The sequence below is a fragment of the Staurois parvus genome, unplaced genomic scaffold (genome assembly GCF_062004578.1).
Source record: "Staurois parvus isolate SC_StPar_1 unplaced genomic scaffold, SC_StPar_1.0 ptg000874l, whole genome shotgun sequence".
NCBI classification, from domain to species: Eukaryota; Metazoa; Chordata; class Amphibia; order Anura; family Ranidae; genus Staurois; species Staurois parvus.
In genome coordinates this window covers 1,046,244-1,062,797 of record NW_028318670.1, presented here as the reverse complement: position 1 = coordinate 1,062,797, position 16,554 = coordinate 1,046,244, and the positions used below count along the sequence as shown (strand labels likewise).

The following is a 16,554-nucleotide window of genomic DNA, read 5'->3' as shown; positions in this document are numbered from 1 at the left end:
GCATCGATGCTGGCTTGTGACCCCAACTACGAAACTCTTCTGCATCGACGTTGGCTTGAAACCCGACTACAAAACTCTTCTCCTGCATCAACGTTGGCTTGTGACCCGACTACAAAACTCTTCTCCTGCATCGACATTGGCTTTTAACCCCAACTACAAAACTCTTCTCCTGCATTGATGTTGGCTTGAAACCCGACTACAAAACTCTTCTCCTGCATCGATGTTGGCATTTGACCCAACTACAAAACTCTTCTCCTGCATTGACATTGGCTTGTAACCCCCGACTATGAAACTCTTCTCCTGCATTGATGTTGGCTTGTGACCCAACTACAAAACTCTTCTCCTGCATTGACATTGGCTTGTGACCTCAACTACGAAACTCTTCTCCTGCATCGATGCTGGCTTGTGACCCCAACTACGAAACTCTTCTCCTGCATCGACGTTGGCTTGAAACCCGACTACAAAACTCTTCTCCTGCATCAATGTTGGCTTGTAACCCGACTACAAAACTCTTCTCCTGCATCGACGTTGGCTTGAAACCCGACTACAAAACTCTTCTGTATCGACGCTGGCTTGTGACCCCAACTACGAGACTCTTCTCCTGCATAAACCTTGGCTAGTGACTCGGACACCGATCATTTCTCTAGTGGTTCAGACAGTTCAACCTCAAAACTGTGAATGCTGCTTAGCCTGATGTTCTCGGGCATTGGTCTCCGCTCTCTACAGCACTGCCAGGGATTGGAGTGTGGGAGGGCAAACACAGCAGGAGAGGTGTGGAAGGAGATCGAGAGCTTATCTTTACTCTCCCATCCATGCGAGGAAGGGAGGGGGACTGGAACTGTACTGGGTCTGGCTTGCAACTGCAGCCAGCAACCCTGCTGGGGAGTCACAGCCTGGATAGAATCCCAGACAGGTGGCAACCCTATATAGGGGCCTCCTGGGTTGTCCATCATCAGTCATCAATGACTCAGGTCTGCAATGCTGTGCGAGGAGGGGAGGGGGACTGAAAATGTGCTGGGTCTGGGCAATGTGAGATTTTCTCGGCTTGCAACTTCAGCCAGAATCCCTGCTGTGAAGTCACAGTCCGGACAGAATCCCAGACAGGTGGCAACCCTATGTAGGGTCTTCCTGGGTTGTCCATCATCAGGCCTCAATGACTCAGGTCTGCAATGCCATAATCTGGTCTTTGGTACATCCCTTTACAAGGTCTTATCAGGTGGACAAAAGGGCCACGGAGGACCCTGCTTTTGGCTTCCATGTTTTGCGGACTCTGGAGTAGTCTCTCTAGGCCCGATGGTGGCTTCTGGGTCTCCCTCCCCTCATGTGGTTTGCTCTGGGACATCCCAGGTAGTCACAATTTAAAGCCTGCTCTGTGTCCCCTGATGTATGATCAAAAAACCTGGATTTTTGTACTTCCCTGTGAAATCCACTCCTTGAAGTTTGTCGTCCTTGCACCGGTGTACACTATTTTAAGGCTTGACATGTTGGGTATCTATCTGCTCGGCCCAACCTCATCTTTTATCAGAAACATTAGGCAATATATTGCATTTTTGTACATTTATTCTTCTGTTTACCCTGATATAGCATTGTGCTAACATCATCTGTAACGGAACTGGACCCCGACTGCACTAGGGTATTTCCGTTAGACTCCCGCTTCCCTGTCCGAACACAGATCCATGAACACCACTCTTGAACGAAACCAGGAAATAGACTTCTTTATTTTTAACACAGACACAAGATATAAACATTCAAGGGAACAACCCACCTCCCTGCATATGGACACAGGGCGGGGCAATCCACATCTAGCAACCAGAGACACATCAGCAGACACCCCCCACCAAACCAATACACAAACACATACATCCCATAATAGTTTGCATCCAAGCAAGACACCCAATAGAACAATGGAAATACACCACATGGCAGTAAACAATGAACAACCCCCCCACACCCCACCTATACATGTCTACACAATATCAGGACATTCCACCCTGTACCCCTAACAGGCACAGGGTGACTTACACATAGGAGGGATATGAGGAGCTGAGACAGGAGTCTCCCCACCTCTCCAAAGTGAGCTGTGTTCCATGGGCCCCCCACCTAAAGTCACTCCCGTCACACCATCTGATATAAAAAAAATGAGAACTACCACCATTTTATTCTCCAGGTGCTTTTCCTTCATAAAATATAGGTTGGAGGGTTTTAACAAAAACATACCTGACAGAGGAGACTAAGGGGGTCTGTTTTTTAAAAAAACTGTTAGAAGAAAATGACAAACATTCCCCCAGGTGACACAAATTCTGGCCATATTTTAATTTACTCGGTGATTTCCTATTATCGTCAGCTCCATCTAGCGGCCATAATGCAGCAGAAATACCACATTATGGCCATTGGGTGATGATCATAGGAAATCACAGCTCACGTTTGTTTTTCACAAAGTTTTTGTGAATATCCCACCACAAAATGCCCTCAGCCAATGACAGGTCAGGACTCCATTTTTATTCTTCTCGTGCTATCAATGGCCAACCTGGTCCCACAATTCATCCACATCTTTGGTGACCTCTGACCTCCTTATGAACTGTTTCTTCCATGATGAAGATCAGCCATAGAGTATATCTGAGGTGTATATCAGGGTGTGCTTCTTCCCCACGAGAGCTGGGATGTCCAGCAACATTCATCTAGAAGACATTTCCCATACTCAAGGCACTAATACACCTCCAGGGTTGTGTGGTGTGACAATTGTGCGCACAGAGACCTGGACGCTGGCAGTCATTTTGTCTCCTGATCCTCCCTCCTCCCTTTTGAATGGAATGTGAGTCTGTAAGTGAATGGGGTCAACAGTGCATATTCACAGCTGGATAAACTCCAGGGATGTAAACCCCTGATTAGCCTGGTTCCAGAAGGTCTGCTGGAAAAAACACTTTCCTCTGCCTGGTCATAAAACCATAACTCAGTCAGTCATGACCTGTTGGGTCATTACAGCAGGGTGCCATAAAACGTACATCCCACATGAGTCATTTTTCATACAAATTCATAAACTTCAGCAGGAACTGAGCACATTGATATGAAGCATATATTCGGATAGGTCATTTTAATGAGTCACAATAATCTTCTCAATATCCCTGTCTGTGGTGACAGTGTGTAATAGTCCTCTGAATATCCCTGTCTGTGGTGAGAGTGTGTAATAATCCCCTGAATACCTGTCTGTGGTGACAGTGTGTAATAATCCTCTGAATACATCTGTCTGTGGTGGCAGTGTGTAATAATCCTCTGAATACCCGTCTGTTGTGACAGTGTGTAATAATCCTCTGAATATCTTTGTCTGTGGTGACAGTGTGTAATAATCCTCTGAATATCCCTGTCTGTGGTGACAGTGTGTAATAATCCTCTGACTATCCCTGTCTGTGGTGGCAGTGTGTAATAATCCTCTGAATACATCTGTCTGTGGTGACAGTGTGTAATAACCCTTTGTATATCCCTGTCTGTGGTGACAGTGTGTAATAATCCTCTGACTATCCCTGTCTGTGGTGGCAGTGTGTAATAATCCTCTGAATACATCCGTCTGTGGTGACAGTGTGTAATAACCCTTTGTATATCCCTGTCTGTGGTGACAGTGTGTAATAATCCTCTGAATATCCCTGTCTGTGGTGACCGTGTGTAATAATCCTCTGAATATCCCTGTCTGTGGTGACCGTGTGTTATAATCCTCTGAATATCCCTGTCTGTGGTGACAGTGTGTAATAATCCTCTGAATACATCTGTTTGCGGTGACAGTGTGTAATAATCCTCTGAATATCCCTGTCTGTGGTGACAGTGTGTAATAATCCTCTGAATATCCCTGTCTGTGGTGACAGTGTGTAATAATCCTCTGAATATCCCTATCTGTGGTGACAGTGTGTAATAATACTCTGAATATGTCTGTTTGCGGTGACAGTGTGTAATAATACTCTGAATATCCCTGTCTGTTGTGACAGTGTGTAATAATCCTCTGAATATCCCTGTCTGGGATGACAGTGTGTAATAATCCTCTGAATATCCCTGTCTGTTGTGACAGTGTGTAATAATCCTCTGAATACACCTGTCTGTGGTGACAGTGTTTAATAATCCTCTGAATACATCTTTTTGCGGTGACAGTGTGTAATAATCCTCTGAATATCCCTGTCTATGGTGACAGTGTGTAATAATCCTCTGAATATCCCTGTCTGTGGTGACAGTGTGTAATAATCCTCTGAATATCCCTGTCTGTGGTGACAGTGTGTAATAATCCTCTGAATACATCTGTCTGTGGTGACAGTGTGTAATAATCCTCTGAATACATCTGTCTGTGGTGACAGTGTGTAAATATCCTCTGAATATCCCTGTCTGGGGTGACAGTGTGTAATAATCCTCTGAATATCCCTGTCTGTGGTGACAGTGTGTAATAATCCTCTGAATATCCCTGTCTGTTGTGACAGTGTGTGATAATCCTCTGAATACATCTGTCTGTGGTGACAGTGTGTAATAACCCTTTGTATATCCCTGTCTGTGGTGACAGTGTGTAATAATCCTCTTAATTTCCCTGTCTGTTTTGACAGTGTTTAATAATCCTTTGAATACATCTGTCTGTGGTGACAGTGTTTAATAATCCTCTGAATAAATCTTTTTGCGATGACAGTGTGTAATAATCCTCTGAATGTCCTTGTCTGTGGTGACAGTGCATAATAATCCTCTGAATACATCTGTCTGTGGTGACAGTGTGTAATAATCCTCTGAATATCCCTGTCTGTGGTGACAGTGTGTAAAAGTCCTCTGAATATCCCTGTCTGTGGTGAGAGTGTGTAATAATCCTCTGAATACCTGTCTGTGGTGACAGTGTGTAATAATCCTCAATATCCCTGTCTGGTGGCAGTGTGTAATAATCCTCTGAATACATCTGTCTGTGGTGGCAGTGTGTAATAATCCTCTGAATACCCGTCTGTTGTGACAGTGTGTAATAATCCTCTGAATATCTTTGTCTGTGGTGACTGTGTAATAATCCTCTGACTATCCCTGTCTGTGGTGGCAGTGTGTAATAATCCTCTGAATACATCTGTCTGTGGTGACAGTGTGTAATAACCCTTTGTATATCCCTGTCTGTGGTGACAGTGTGTAATAATCCTCTGACTATCCCTGTCTGTGGTGGCAGTGTGTAATAATCCTCTGAATACATCCGTCTGTGGTGACAGTGTGTAATAACCCTTTGTATATCCCTGTCTGTGGTGACAGTGTGTAATAATCCTCTGAATATCCCTGTTTGTGGTGATAGTGTATAATAATCCTCTGAATACATCCGTCTGTGGTGACAGTGTGTAAAAATCCTCTGAATATCCCTGTCTGTGGTGACAGTGTGTAATAATCCTCTGAATATCCCTGTCTGTAGTGACAGTGTGTAATAATCCTCTGAATATCCCTGTCTGTGGTGACAGTGTGTTATAATCCTCTGAATATCCCTATCTGTGGTGACAGTGTGTAATAATCCTCTGAATACATCTGTTTGCGGTGACAGTGTGTAATAATCCTCTGAATATCCCTGTCTGTGGTGACAGTGTGTAATAATCCTCTGAATATCCCTGTCTGTTGTGACAGTGTGTAATAATCCTGTGAATACATCTATCTGTGGTGACAGTGTGTAATAATCCTCTGAATATCCCTATCTGTTGTGACAGTGTGTAATAATCCTCTGAATACATCTGTCTGTGGTGACAGTGTGTAATAATTCTCTGAATATATCTGTTTGCAGTGACAGTGTGTAATAATCCTCTTAATTTCCCTGTCTGTTGTGACAGTGTTTAATAATCCTTTGAATACATCTGTCTGTGGTGACAGTGTTTAATAATCCTCTGAATACATCTTTTTGAGATGACAGTGTGTAATAATCCTCTGAATATCCTTGTCTGTGGTGACAGTGTATAATAATCCTCTGAATACATCTGTCTGTGGTGACAGTGTGTAATAATCCTCTGAATATCCCTGTCTGTGGTGACAGTGTGTAATAGTTCTCTGAATATCCCTGTCTGTGGTGAGAGTGTGTAATAATCCTCTGAATACCGCTGTCTGTGGTGACAGTGTGTAATAATCCTCAATATCCCTGTCTGGTGACAGTGTGTAATAATCATCTGAATACATCTGTCTGTGGTGACAGTGTGTAATAATCCACTGTATATCCCTGTCTGTGGTTGCAGTGTGTAATAATCCTCTGAATACCCATCTGTTGTGACAGTGTGTAATAATCCTCTGAATATCTTTGTCTGTGGTGACAGTGTGTAATAATCCTCTGAATATCCCTGTCTGTGGTGACAGTGTGTAATAATCCTCTGACTATCCGTCTGTGGTGGTAGTGTGTAATTATCCTCTGAATACATCTGTCTGTGGTGACAGTGTGTAATAATCCTCTGAATATCCCTGTCTGTGGTGACAGTGTGTAACAATCCTCTGAATATCCCTGTCTGTGGTGACAGTGCATAATAATCCTCTGAATACATCTGTCTGTGGTGACAGTGTATAATAATCCTCTGAATACATCTGTCTGTGGTGACAGTGTGTAATAATCCTCTGAATACATCTCTCTGAGATGACAGTGTATAATAATCCTCTGAATATCCCTGTCTGTAGTGACAGTGTGTAATAATCCTCTGAATATCCCTGTCTTTGGTGACAGTGTGTGTTACAGACGCTTATATTACCAATCGCTCTCAGGCTGCTGGCATATAGATGGTGGGCCCACGAGCTGGAAAATCTTTGTGCAGGGCACAGCTGAGAGTGGCATTGTTACACAAGTGACAACGCGGTCTGAGATCGGCTGGTCCTTCGGTCACAGGTTGCTGAGAAGGGCTGGGGTCTGACGCCTCGCAACCGTCACATGTGGGACCCCTGATGTCTAGGAAGTTAGTGAGGAACATTTCCCTCAGTCAGACCAGGAAAGTTCGTTCTCCTCCGTGTCCAATCTCAGATGACTGTAAACAGAGGACTTTTGGGGGTTACACTTCCGCCAATCAGAATGGGGAAGTGGATCTGCCTCCGTTGGCAATGTCACATGTGCGTCAAGATCGGACTTACTCTGAAAAGATTTATCGCATTTAGGACAGGAATACGGCTTCTTCCCCATGTGCAATCTCTGATGTATGGAAAGATTGGACTTCTGTGAAAAACATTTCCCGCATTGAGAACAAGAATACAGCTTCTCCCCCGTGTGAGCTCTTTTGTGCTCATTAAAATGGCCTATTCGGCGGAAATGTTTCCCACACTCAGGACAGGAAAACCTCTTAACTTTTGGATGGACGGCCCGGTCCTGCACAGTCTGAGGTACTGCAGGATAAGAGAAATACAATGGTACATTGACAATACAGGGCAACACCAGAATGTACGAGGGAGATGGTTCTTCAGAATTCTGTGTGATGTCCTCATCTTTTACTTTCCAGTCTGGAGACAAAGTGAGACAATCCTCAGAGGTTTTCCTCGTCTCCAAGCCATGGACTAAAATACAAAGACAAAGAGGATTACTAGACAGGAGCTGATTGGTTCTCCCAAACCAGGACTCCGCCCACATCAGGCAGCTTGGTCTCTGAGGAGCGCACAATTCTACCCTTGGAAATGGGTCAGTGACCAATCAGTGAGCAGTATGGGTGGAGGAATGGATTTAGTGTTCATGACCCACCTGTGCTGATCTCTGTAGGAGTGTCCTCCTCTATAAATGTCCCCGTTATTCCATCCTCCTCCATAGACTGCTGATCATCCCTCACATACGCCTCTTCTTCTTCTGATTTCACCTCAAATTCTATATCGATTGGATCTCCACTCTACATCAAGAGAAGGAGAGAAAATATCATCTGTAAGATAGAAGATTTATTATTGTGACATCAAATGAAAATAAAAAATATCATCTCCACAAGTCCATGTTCTAGATTCTCCATCCCACCAACCTTATAACAGTTAGGGATGGTGTGACCTTCCTGTGTGGAATCCCAGGAATACAGAGAACGGGGACATCTCTCTGGTGGGTTCCTGGTATTAGGTGGCTCCATCATATCCTTGTGTCCTTCTGAAAACTCCGCCATCACTCCATACTCCTCATCCTCCTCTTTATACTCTTCTTTAACATCAATATTATTATTCCTGAGTGTGGAATCCCGGGAATACAGAGGATAGGGACATCTCTCTGGTGGGTTCCTGTAGCTGGATGACTCCACCATGGTGTCCTGGTACAGATCTTTGTGTCCTTCTGGAATCTCTGACTCCTTCATCACCCCATCCTCATCATCCTCCTCTTTTATTCCTTCTTTACCTTCAACTTTACAATCTCTCATCTCATCGCATCTCTCTGGTGGGTTCCCATGACTGGATCCATCTACCTGATGATGGTGAGGGACGGTGTGACCTTCCTGTGTGGAATCCCGGGAATACAGAGGACGGGGACATCTCCCTGGTGGGTTCCCATGACTGGATCCATCTACCTGATGATGGTGAGCGATGGTGTGACCTTCCTGTGTGGAATCCCAGGAATACAGAGGACGGGGACATCTCTCTGGTGGGTTACCATGACTGGATCCATCTGTAGGAAACACACACACTGACTGAATCCATTGTTTCTATGTGTTTATCAGATGATGGGGGATCTAGGTGGATCCTCCGTACTGCTCTCTCCTTTCCAATAAAGTCTCATCTTACCCAGTGATGTGAGGGGCGGCTGATTGTCCATCATGACGTCCTTGTAGAGGTCCTTGTGTCCTTCTAAATACTCCCACTCTAGAATCTTCTTCTTCTTTCTCTCTTCTATCAGGGAGGGAGGTGGAGGCAATGTGATGTCAGATGATCTCCAGACTTCACAGGAGGAAAACTCTGGATTTGAACACAAATAGTAAAATCAAATGACATTCCCAGAATCCTCCTCACCTCACCGGTCAGGCTTCCATTTTACTCCATTTTCCCTGAAGATGGGGAGAATTTTGGAGGAGGAGCTGTGAGGTCAGTGTGGTGTCATAGGATTCCCTGACTCTGGATGGAGGGACATTGGGAGGAGGAGCTGTGAGGTCAGTGTGATGTCATAGGATTCCCTGACTCTGGATGAAGGGATATTGGGAGGAGGAGCTGTGAGGTCAGTGTGATGTCATAGGATTCTCTGACTCTGGTTGGCGTTACATTAGGAAGAGGAGCTGTGAGGTCAGTGTGATGTCATAATATCCTGTCTCCAATTGGAGGGACATTGGGAGGAGGAGCTGTGAGGTCAGTGTGATGTCATAGGATTCCCTGACCCTGGATGGAGGGACATTGGGAGGAGGAGCTGTGAGGTCAGTGTGATGTCATAGGATTCCCTGACTCTGGATGAAGGGATATTGGGAGGAGGAGCTGTGAGGTCAGTGTGATGTCATAGGATTCTCTGACTCTGGTTGGCGTTACATTAGGAAGAGGAGCTGTGAGGTCAGTGTGATGTCATAATATCCTCTGTCTCCAATTGGAGGGACATTGGGAGGAGGAGCTGTGAGGTCAGTGTGATGTCATAGGATTCCCTGACCCTGGTTGGAGGACATTGGGAGGAGGAGCTGTGGGGGCGCTCTGTGAGGTTTCTGTACACAGAATCATTTCTCCCGAGTGCGTCCCACCTCTCCTAGACTGGAAGATGAACGTTGTCTTTGGGCTTTGCCAGGACACACGGTATTCCTATGATCTCCGTGTACTCCGGAGACTTTACTCATCAAATTTTAGGGTGAAACTCTGAGACTGGAATCATTGTGGAAATTTTACCTCCCTCAATCTTCTGCTTCTAACCTCTGGAGATACTGTATATCCCCAAACCCTGGGCCTCCATCATTTAACTGTGCCCAACTCTACCATCACCCCATTTATTTTCTATTCCTCTTCTTCCAAAAACCAGCTTCCCCTTCTTTTTTGACCTTTGGAACGTCCACTCTGTCCATGACCTCTTTATCACTAACTACATGCTGTTACTGAAATCTGGCTTCATGAACCTGACACTGCTTCTTCCGCTTCCCTCTGCCATGATGACCTTCTCTGGACTCTGTCCCCCAGACCCAATGGATGGAAGGGAGGTGGAGTGTGAGTCCTTCTAGCCCCACGCAGTACCTTTCAGGTACTTCACTCACCTCCCTCTCCTCATTTAATGCACATAGCATTCGTCTATTTTTTCAAGAATTGCTGCGATCTACCAGTCTTATAAACCTTCCTTGATGACTTCTCTGCCAGGCTACCCTACTTTCTCTCCCCACAATAAGTCTCGGAGACTTCAACATTCCTGTTAATATGGATACTCCTGCTACTTCTAAGTCTAACCTCCTCTTTTGACCTGAAGCAATAGACACAACCTTCTACTCATTCTGATGGCAACACCCTTCACCTTGTTTTCTCCCACCTATGCATTCCGTGCAACCTCCCCAACCAGCCCTTTCCTCTCTGTGATCGCCACCAGCCTCCCAGTCTCCCACCTCCTCTTCCACCAACCGCCTAACAGTTACCTGTAGAAACCTCTATCACCTAACCCACCTTAACCATTCTCTTCTCTGCTACTAACCACCTCCATGACATAATCTCAAACCTGCCCTGCCCAACCTAGCCACTTCTGTCTACAATAGATCCCTGTCCTCCATGCTAAGCTTTCCCCCCTCACTACACACAGAATCAGGCCCGACCCCTACAACTCCGGCAAACACATGACACCAGAAGTCTCAAAAAAATGTGTCCGTGCTCTTGAGCGCCCGTGGTGTAAGACTTCAACCAATATATATCTGCCCTCCAAAAATACAATTCCTGCCTCTTCACTGCCAAGTAGACCTACTTTATCACTCTCATTAACACCTTCTCATCCCGTCCCCTTTAGCTCTTCTCTACATTCAACTCCTTTCTTCGTCCTCCACCACCTCCACCCACTAACTCGCTCACTGCCCAGGAGATCGCCAATCACTTCAAAAATATTTGAAACAATTCGGTATGAGATCTTCGATGTACAGATATCCCGCCCAGGGGCGGACTGACCATTTGGAAACTCGGGCACTGCCCGAGGGCCCGGGGTCAGTAGGGGGCCCCATGAGATGCCCCTGGTACCTTTATCATAGGCTTTTTTGAGTTTGGGCAAGGACACAGGGGCCCCATGATCCCCTATTGCCCGGGGGCCCCATGAGTTGTCAGTCCGCCCCTGATCCCGCCACTAAATACTGCATGTCCACAGGTACACTCAGCACTTCCTTCATCCAATCCCACCACTAGAGATGAGGTTTCTAAACATTTTTCTAATGCCCACTCCACCGCCTGCCCCCTGGACCCTCTCAAATACTACGGTCACACTCTGGCTCTATCCTACACTCTCTAATCCACATCTTCAATCTCTCCCTCTCTTCTGGCATCTTCCCCAAACGCTCTAAAACATGCACTAGTCACCCCCATATTTAAAAAGCCCTTACTGGACCCCACCAATCCTAACAACCTACACTCCATCTCCTTGCTCCCCTTTTCCTCCATACTTCTTGAACGCCTGGTCTACAACCGACTGAGCGATCACCTCACCAAGAATAACTTTCTAGATCCCCCTCAGTCTGGATCTCACCTTCAACACTCCACAGAAACCGCTCCCCTAAAACCCACAAACGATTTACTAAGAGCTAAAACCAATGGACACTATTCTGTACTCTTGGACCTCTCTGCTGCCTTTGATACAGTGGACCACTCCCTCCTCCTCAAAAATCTCAACTCTTTTGGCCTCCATGACTGTGCTCTTTGCTGGTTTTCATCCTACCTATCCCACCGCACCTTCAGTGTCTCAACTTTACTTCTTCCTCTCCTCTTCCTTTCTCTGTCGGGGTCCCCCAAGGTTCTGTCCTTGGACCTCTCCTCTTCTCGATCTACACCTCCTCCCTGGGTCCAATACCATTTCTATGCTGATGACACCCAAATCTATCTCTCTACCCCTCAGCTCACATCAATTTCCTCACGTATCAGTAATTTACTAACAAACATATCAGCGCGGATGGCACACCACTTCATCAAACTAAATCTGCCCAAAACCAAGCTCATAATATTTTCCCCCACATGCCCCCTCCCCTTCCTTCTATGTCAAGATCAATGGCACAACCTTCAACCCATCCCTGCAAGCCAGGGTGCGAGGGGTAATCCTGGATGCTGAACTATCCTTCTGGCTTCCACATCCAATCACTGTCCAAAGCTTTCCACCTCAACCTCCGCAACATCTCCAAAATACACCCCTTCCTAACCAATGACACCACAAAGCTGCTAATTCGCTCCTACATCATTTCACGCCTCGAATACAGAAACTCCCTCCTCATTGGATTACCTTTACATAGGGTATCCCCTCTTCAGTCCATCATGAATTCTGCTGCCAGACTCATCCACCTTACCAACCACTCAGTGTCTCCTACTCAGTGTCCTCCACTCCTCTCTACCAATCCCTCCACTGGCCTCCATTCAGTGTCCTCCATCCCTCTCTGCCAATCCCTCCACTGGCCTCCATTCGGTGTCCTCCACTGGCCTCCGTTCAGTGTCCTCCACCCCTCTCTGCCAATCCCTCCATTGGCCTCCATTCACTGTCCTCCACCCCTATCTGCCAATCCCTCCACTGGCTTCCATTCAGTGTCCTCCACCTCTCTCTTTTAATCCCTCCACTGGCCTCCATTCACTTTCCTCCACCCCTCTCTGCCAATCCCTCCACTGACCTCTATTCAGTTTCCTCTACCCCTCTCTGCCAATCCCTCCACTGGCCTCCATTCAGTGTCCTCCACCCCTCTGCCAATCCCTCCACTGGCCTCCATTCAGTGTCCTCCACCCCTCTCTGCCAATCCCTCCACTGGCCTCCGTTCAGTGTCCTCCACCCCTCTCTGCCAATCCCTCCACTTGCCTTCATTCATTGTCCTCCACCCCTCTCTGCCAATCCCTCCACTGGCCTCCGTTCAGTGTCCTCCACCCCTCTCTGCCAATCCCTCCACTTGCCACCATTCATTGTCCTCCACCCCTCTCTGCCAATCCCTCCAATGGCCTCCATTCAGTGTCCTCCACCCCTCTCTGCCAATCCCTCCACTGGCTTCCATTCAGTGTCCTCCACCTCTCTCTTTTAATCCCTCCACTGGTGTCCATTCAGTTTCCTCCACCCTCTCTACCAATCCCTTCACTGGCCTCCATTCAGTGTCCTCCACCCCTCTGTCAATCCCTCCACTTGCCACCATTCATTGTCCTCCACCCCTCTCTGCCAATCCCTCCAATGGCCTCCATTCAGTGTCCTCCACCCCTCTCTGCCAATCCCTCCACTGGCTTCCATTCAGTGTCCTCCACCTCTCTCTTTTAATCCCTCCACTGGCCTCCATTCAGTTTCCTCCACCCCTCTCTGCCAAACCCTCCACTGGCTTCCATTCAGTGTCCTCCACCCCTCTCTGCCAATCCCTCCACTGGCCTCCATTCAGTGTCCTCCACCCCTCTCTGCCAATCCCTCCACTGGCCTCCATTCAGTGTCCTCCACCCCTCTCTGCCAATCCCTCCACTGGCCTCCATTCAGTGTCCTCCACCCCTCTCTGCCAATCCGTCCACTGGCCTCCATTCAGTGTCCTCCACCCCTCTCTGCCAATCCCTCCACTGGCCTCCATTCAGTTTCCTCCACCCCTCTCTGCCAATCCCTCCACTGGCTTCCATTCAGTGTCCTCCACCCTCTCTGCCAATCCCTCCACTGGCCTCCATTCAGTGTCCTCCACCCCTCTCTGCCAATCCCTCCACTGGCGTCCATTCAGTGTCCTCCACCCCTTTCTGCCAATCCCTCCACTGGCCTCCATTCAGTGTCCTCCACCTATCTCTGCCAATCTCTCCACTAGCTTACGCTCACCCAACTAATTCAATTCAAAATACTAACAACTTACAGAGCCATCCACAACTCAGCCCCACTAACCTGGTCTAAAAATACCAACCAAATCACTGTCTTTGTTCCTCCCGAGACCTCCTGCTGTCTAGCTCCCTCATTATCTCCTCCCATGCTCACCTGCAGGACTTCTCCAGAGCCTCTCCCATCCTATGGAACTCCCTTCCCCAATCTGTCCATCTCCTACTCTGTCCACTTTTAGATGATCCCTGAAAACCATTTTCTTCAGAGAGGCCTACCCTACCCCCACCTAACAATTGCACTCTTATTTTCTCCATCAGCCCATCCCCCACAATTATTACCCTTTGTATCACTTGACCTTCCATCTTAGATTGTAAGCTCCACCAATCAGGGTCTCCTGATCCCTCCTGTATTGAATTGTATTGTAACTCTACTGTCTGTCCTCATGTTATAAAGCTCTGAGCAAACTGTTGGCGCCATATAAATCCTGTATAATAATGTTATATATATGTATCATCATCTGCTGGAGATAAAAGATGTCTCAGTGACTATGGAGGAAGAGGACAGATGGTCATGACGGTGGAGGAAGAGGACGGACGGTCATGGCGGTGGAGGAAGAGGACGGACGGACGTGACGGTGGAGGAAGAGGACGGACGGACGTGACGGTGGAGGAAGAGGACGGACGGACGTGACGGTGGAGGAAGAGGACGGACGGACGTGACGGTGGAGGAAGAAGACGGACGGACGTGACGGTGGAGGAAGAGGACGTGACGGTGGAGGGAGAGGATGGTACGTGACTGTGGAGGGAGAGGACGGTACGTGACTGTGGAGGGAGAGGACGGTACGTGACTGTGGAGAGAGAGGACGGGACGTGACGGTGGAGAGAGAGGACGGGACGTGACGGTGGAGAGAGAGGACGGGACGTGACGGTGGAGAGAGAGGACGGGACGTGACGGTGGAGAGAGAGGACGGGACGTGACGGTGGAGAGAGAGGATGGGACGTGACGGTGGAGAGAGAGGACGGGACGTGACGGTGGAGAGAGAGGACGGGACGTGACGGTGGAGAGAGAGGACGGGACGTGACGGTGGAGAGAGAGGACGGGACGTGACGGTGGAGAGAGAGGACGGACGTTACGGTGGAGGGAGAGGACGGACGTTACGGTGGAGGGAGAGGACGGACGTTACGGTGGAGGGAGAGGACGGACGTTACGGTGGAGGGAGAGGACGGACGTTACGGTGGAGAGGACAGATGTGACAATGGAGGAAGAGGACAGATGGACATGACCATGGAGGAAGAGGACGGACGTGACGATGGAGGAAGAGGACGGACGTGACGATGGAGGAAGAGGACGGACATGACCGGGGGTTACTGGGTGTAGATAGAAAATAAAATCTTATTACCTCCTCTGCTCTACTTCGTACCTCATGGAACTTCCTGTCTATAGCTGACATCACTTCCTATATATATATATATACCTGACATCACTTCCTGTCTGTATCTGACAATACTTCCTGTCTTCCATAGAGACTTCCTGTCTTGTGGAGTTCAGAGGAACTGCAGCCCCGAGAACCGTCTGGTAGTGTGACCTGGCCTTGTACTGGGCGTGAATGGACTGTATGTCCTCATAGATTTGTAGCACTACCCTCGCAAAGACCAATTAGTTTAACAGTTTTTTTCCCAAACAGTACAGAGGCCGCCAGTCACCCAAGCAACAGTGCATTCACTCTGGCTGCAATAAACAGTCTAGGGGTTTGTCTTTTCGGAATGTATTACTTGTAGAACTTGGCGTATTGGATACTCCAAAACAGTTGGCAACATTAAAGTATAACTAAGGTAAAACTTTTTTTGGGAGTTTTGGAGTGGAGATGGATTAGACCACCTTCCAGTCTCCTCCAAACCCCTCCCAGTGAATCAGATAATCCTTCTCTAGACTGATTTTCTCAGATGAAGTCCTGCATCTAGCTTCAGATCACTCCCAGGTCTCAGCTCTGCATCAGAGGAGACCTCTCAAAACAGCAGCACAATCTACAGACTTACCTTAGAGGGGCCCTTATAAGCCCACCAAGGCTTGGAACTCTCATTCCTTGAGAAGGACAATCTCTCCAGGGCTCCAGACTGTTTATCAGTTTCCCAGCCACCATCTGGGCACACCTCCCCAGGGATTGGCAAGGTACTCCGCAATATTAAGGCTGGTTATTTGAATTTTCCCTACGTAAGCTCTGGAAACTTATCCCAGAGTCAGGGGGAAGCAATCAAACTTCTGACCTGTGCCACCCCCGAACAGACCAGAGCAAATGATCACTGCTCCATTGACTACAGAAGGAGCCAAAAACTAAAGCAGCCTAACTAGGAGGTTGCTACAAATTCTCTCTGGAAGCTCTGGAGACACTCAACTTTGAGGGTTCTCTCCTAAATATCCCGGCAGTTGATGCAAATCTCTCAGGATCGCCCAGAGACTCCCAACTAAAATTGCCACCTGGCCAGTAACAGCACTTTCTACCGATATTTCCAGCTCTTTGTGACTTAGTGGTTAGCATGCTTAGCTTGCAGCACTGGGGTTGTTGGTTTGAAACTGAGTCAGGACACTATCTGCATGAAGTTGGCATGCTCTACCTGTACTTGCATGGGCTTCCTTCTACGCTCCAAAGACATTCTGGTCGGTTAACTGGATCCTGTATAAAATGGCATACTTATGTGTATGCCTGTGAGCTA

The 16,554-nt window shown here is 47.6% G+C and overlaps 1 protein-coding gene across 1 annotated transcript; it reads right to left on the bottom strand.

The window, feature by feature from the left end:
- Window positions 1-1,689: 1,689 nt before the first annotated feature.
- Window positions 1,690-15,292, bottom strand: LOC149443153 (uncharacterized). The gene is made up of 5 exons (XM_089655885.1): window positions 15,243-15,292; window positions 8,683-8,853; window positions 7,938-8,566; window positions 7,673-7,814; window positions 1,690-7,491 (listed from the first exon to the last, which is right to left on the bottom strand). Exons 2-5 carry the CDS (start codon window positions 8,714-8,716, stop codon window positions 6,923-6,925), a joined length of 1,374 nt encoding a protein of 457 aa, XP_089512011.1. The 5' UTR covers window positions 8,717-8,853; window positions 15,243-15,292; the 3' UTR covers window positions 1,690-6,922.
- Window positions 15,293-16,554: the final 1,262 nt, after the last annotated feature.

What these genes read in the sequence shown, in the direction of transcription:
- LOC149443153 (XM_089655885.1), bottom strand. Translation starts at nt 8,716, where the DNA reads ATGATGGACAATCAGCCGCCCCTCACATCACTGG. An exon ending in GCCGCCCCTCACATCACTGG is followed by an intron (nt 8,567 to 8,682) that starts GTAAGATGAGAC and finishes TGTTTCCTACAG; the next exon opens with ATGGATCCAGTCATGGTAAC. An exon ending in TCCTACAGAGATCAGCACAG is followed by an intron (nt 7,492 to 7,672) that starts GTGGGTCATGAA and finishes TTTGTATTTTAG; the next exon opens with TCCATGGCTTGGAGACGAGG.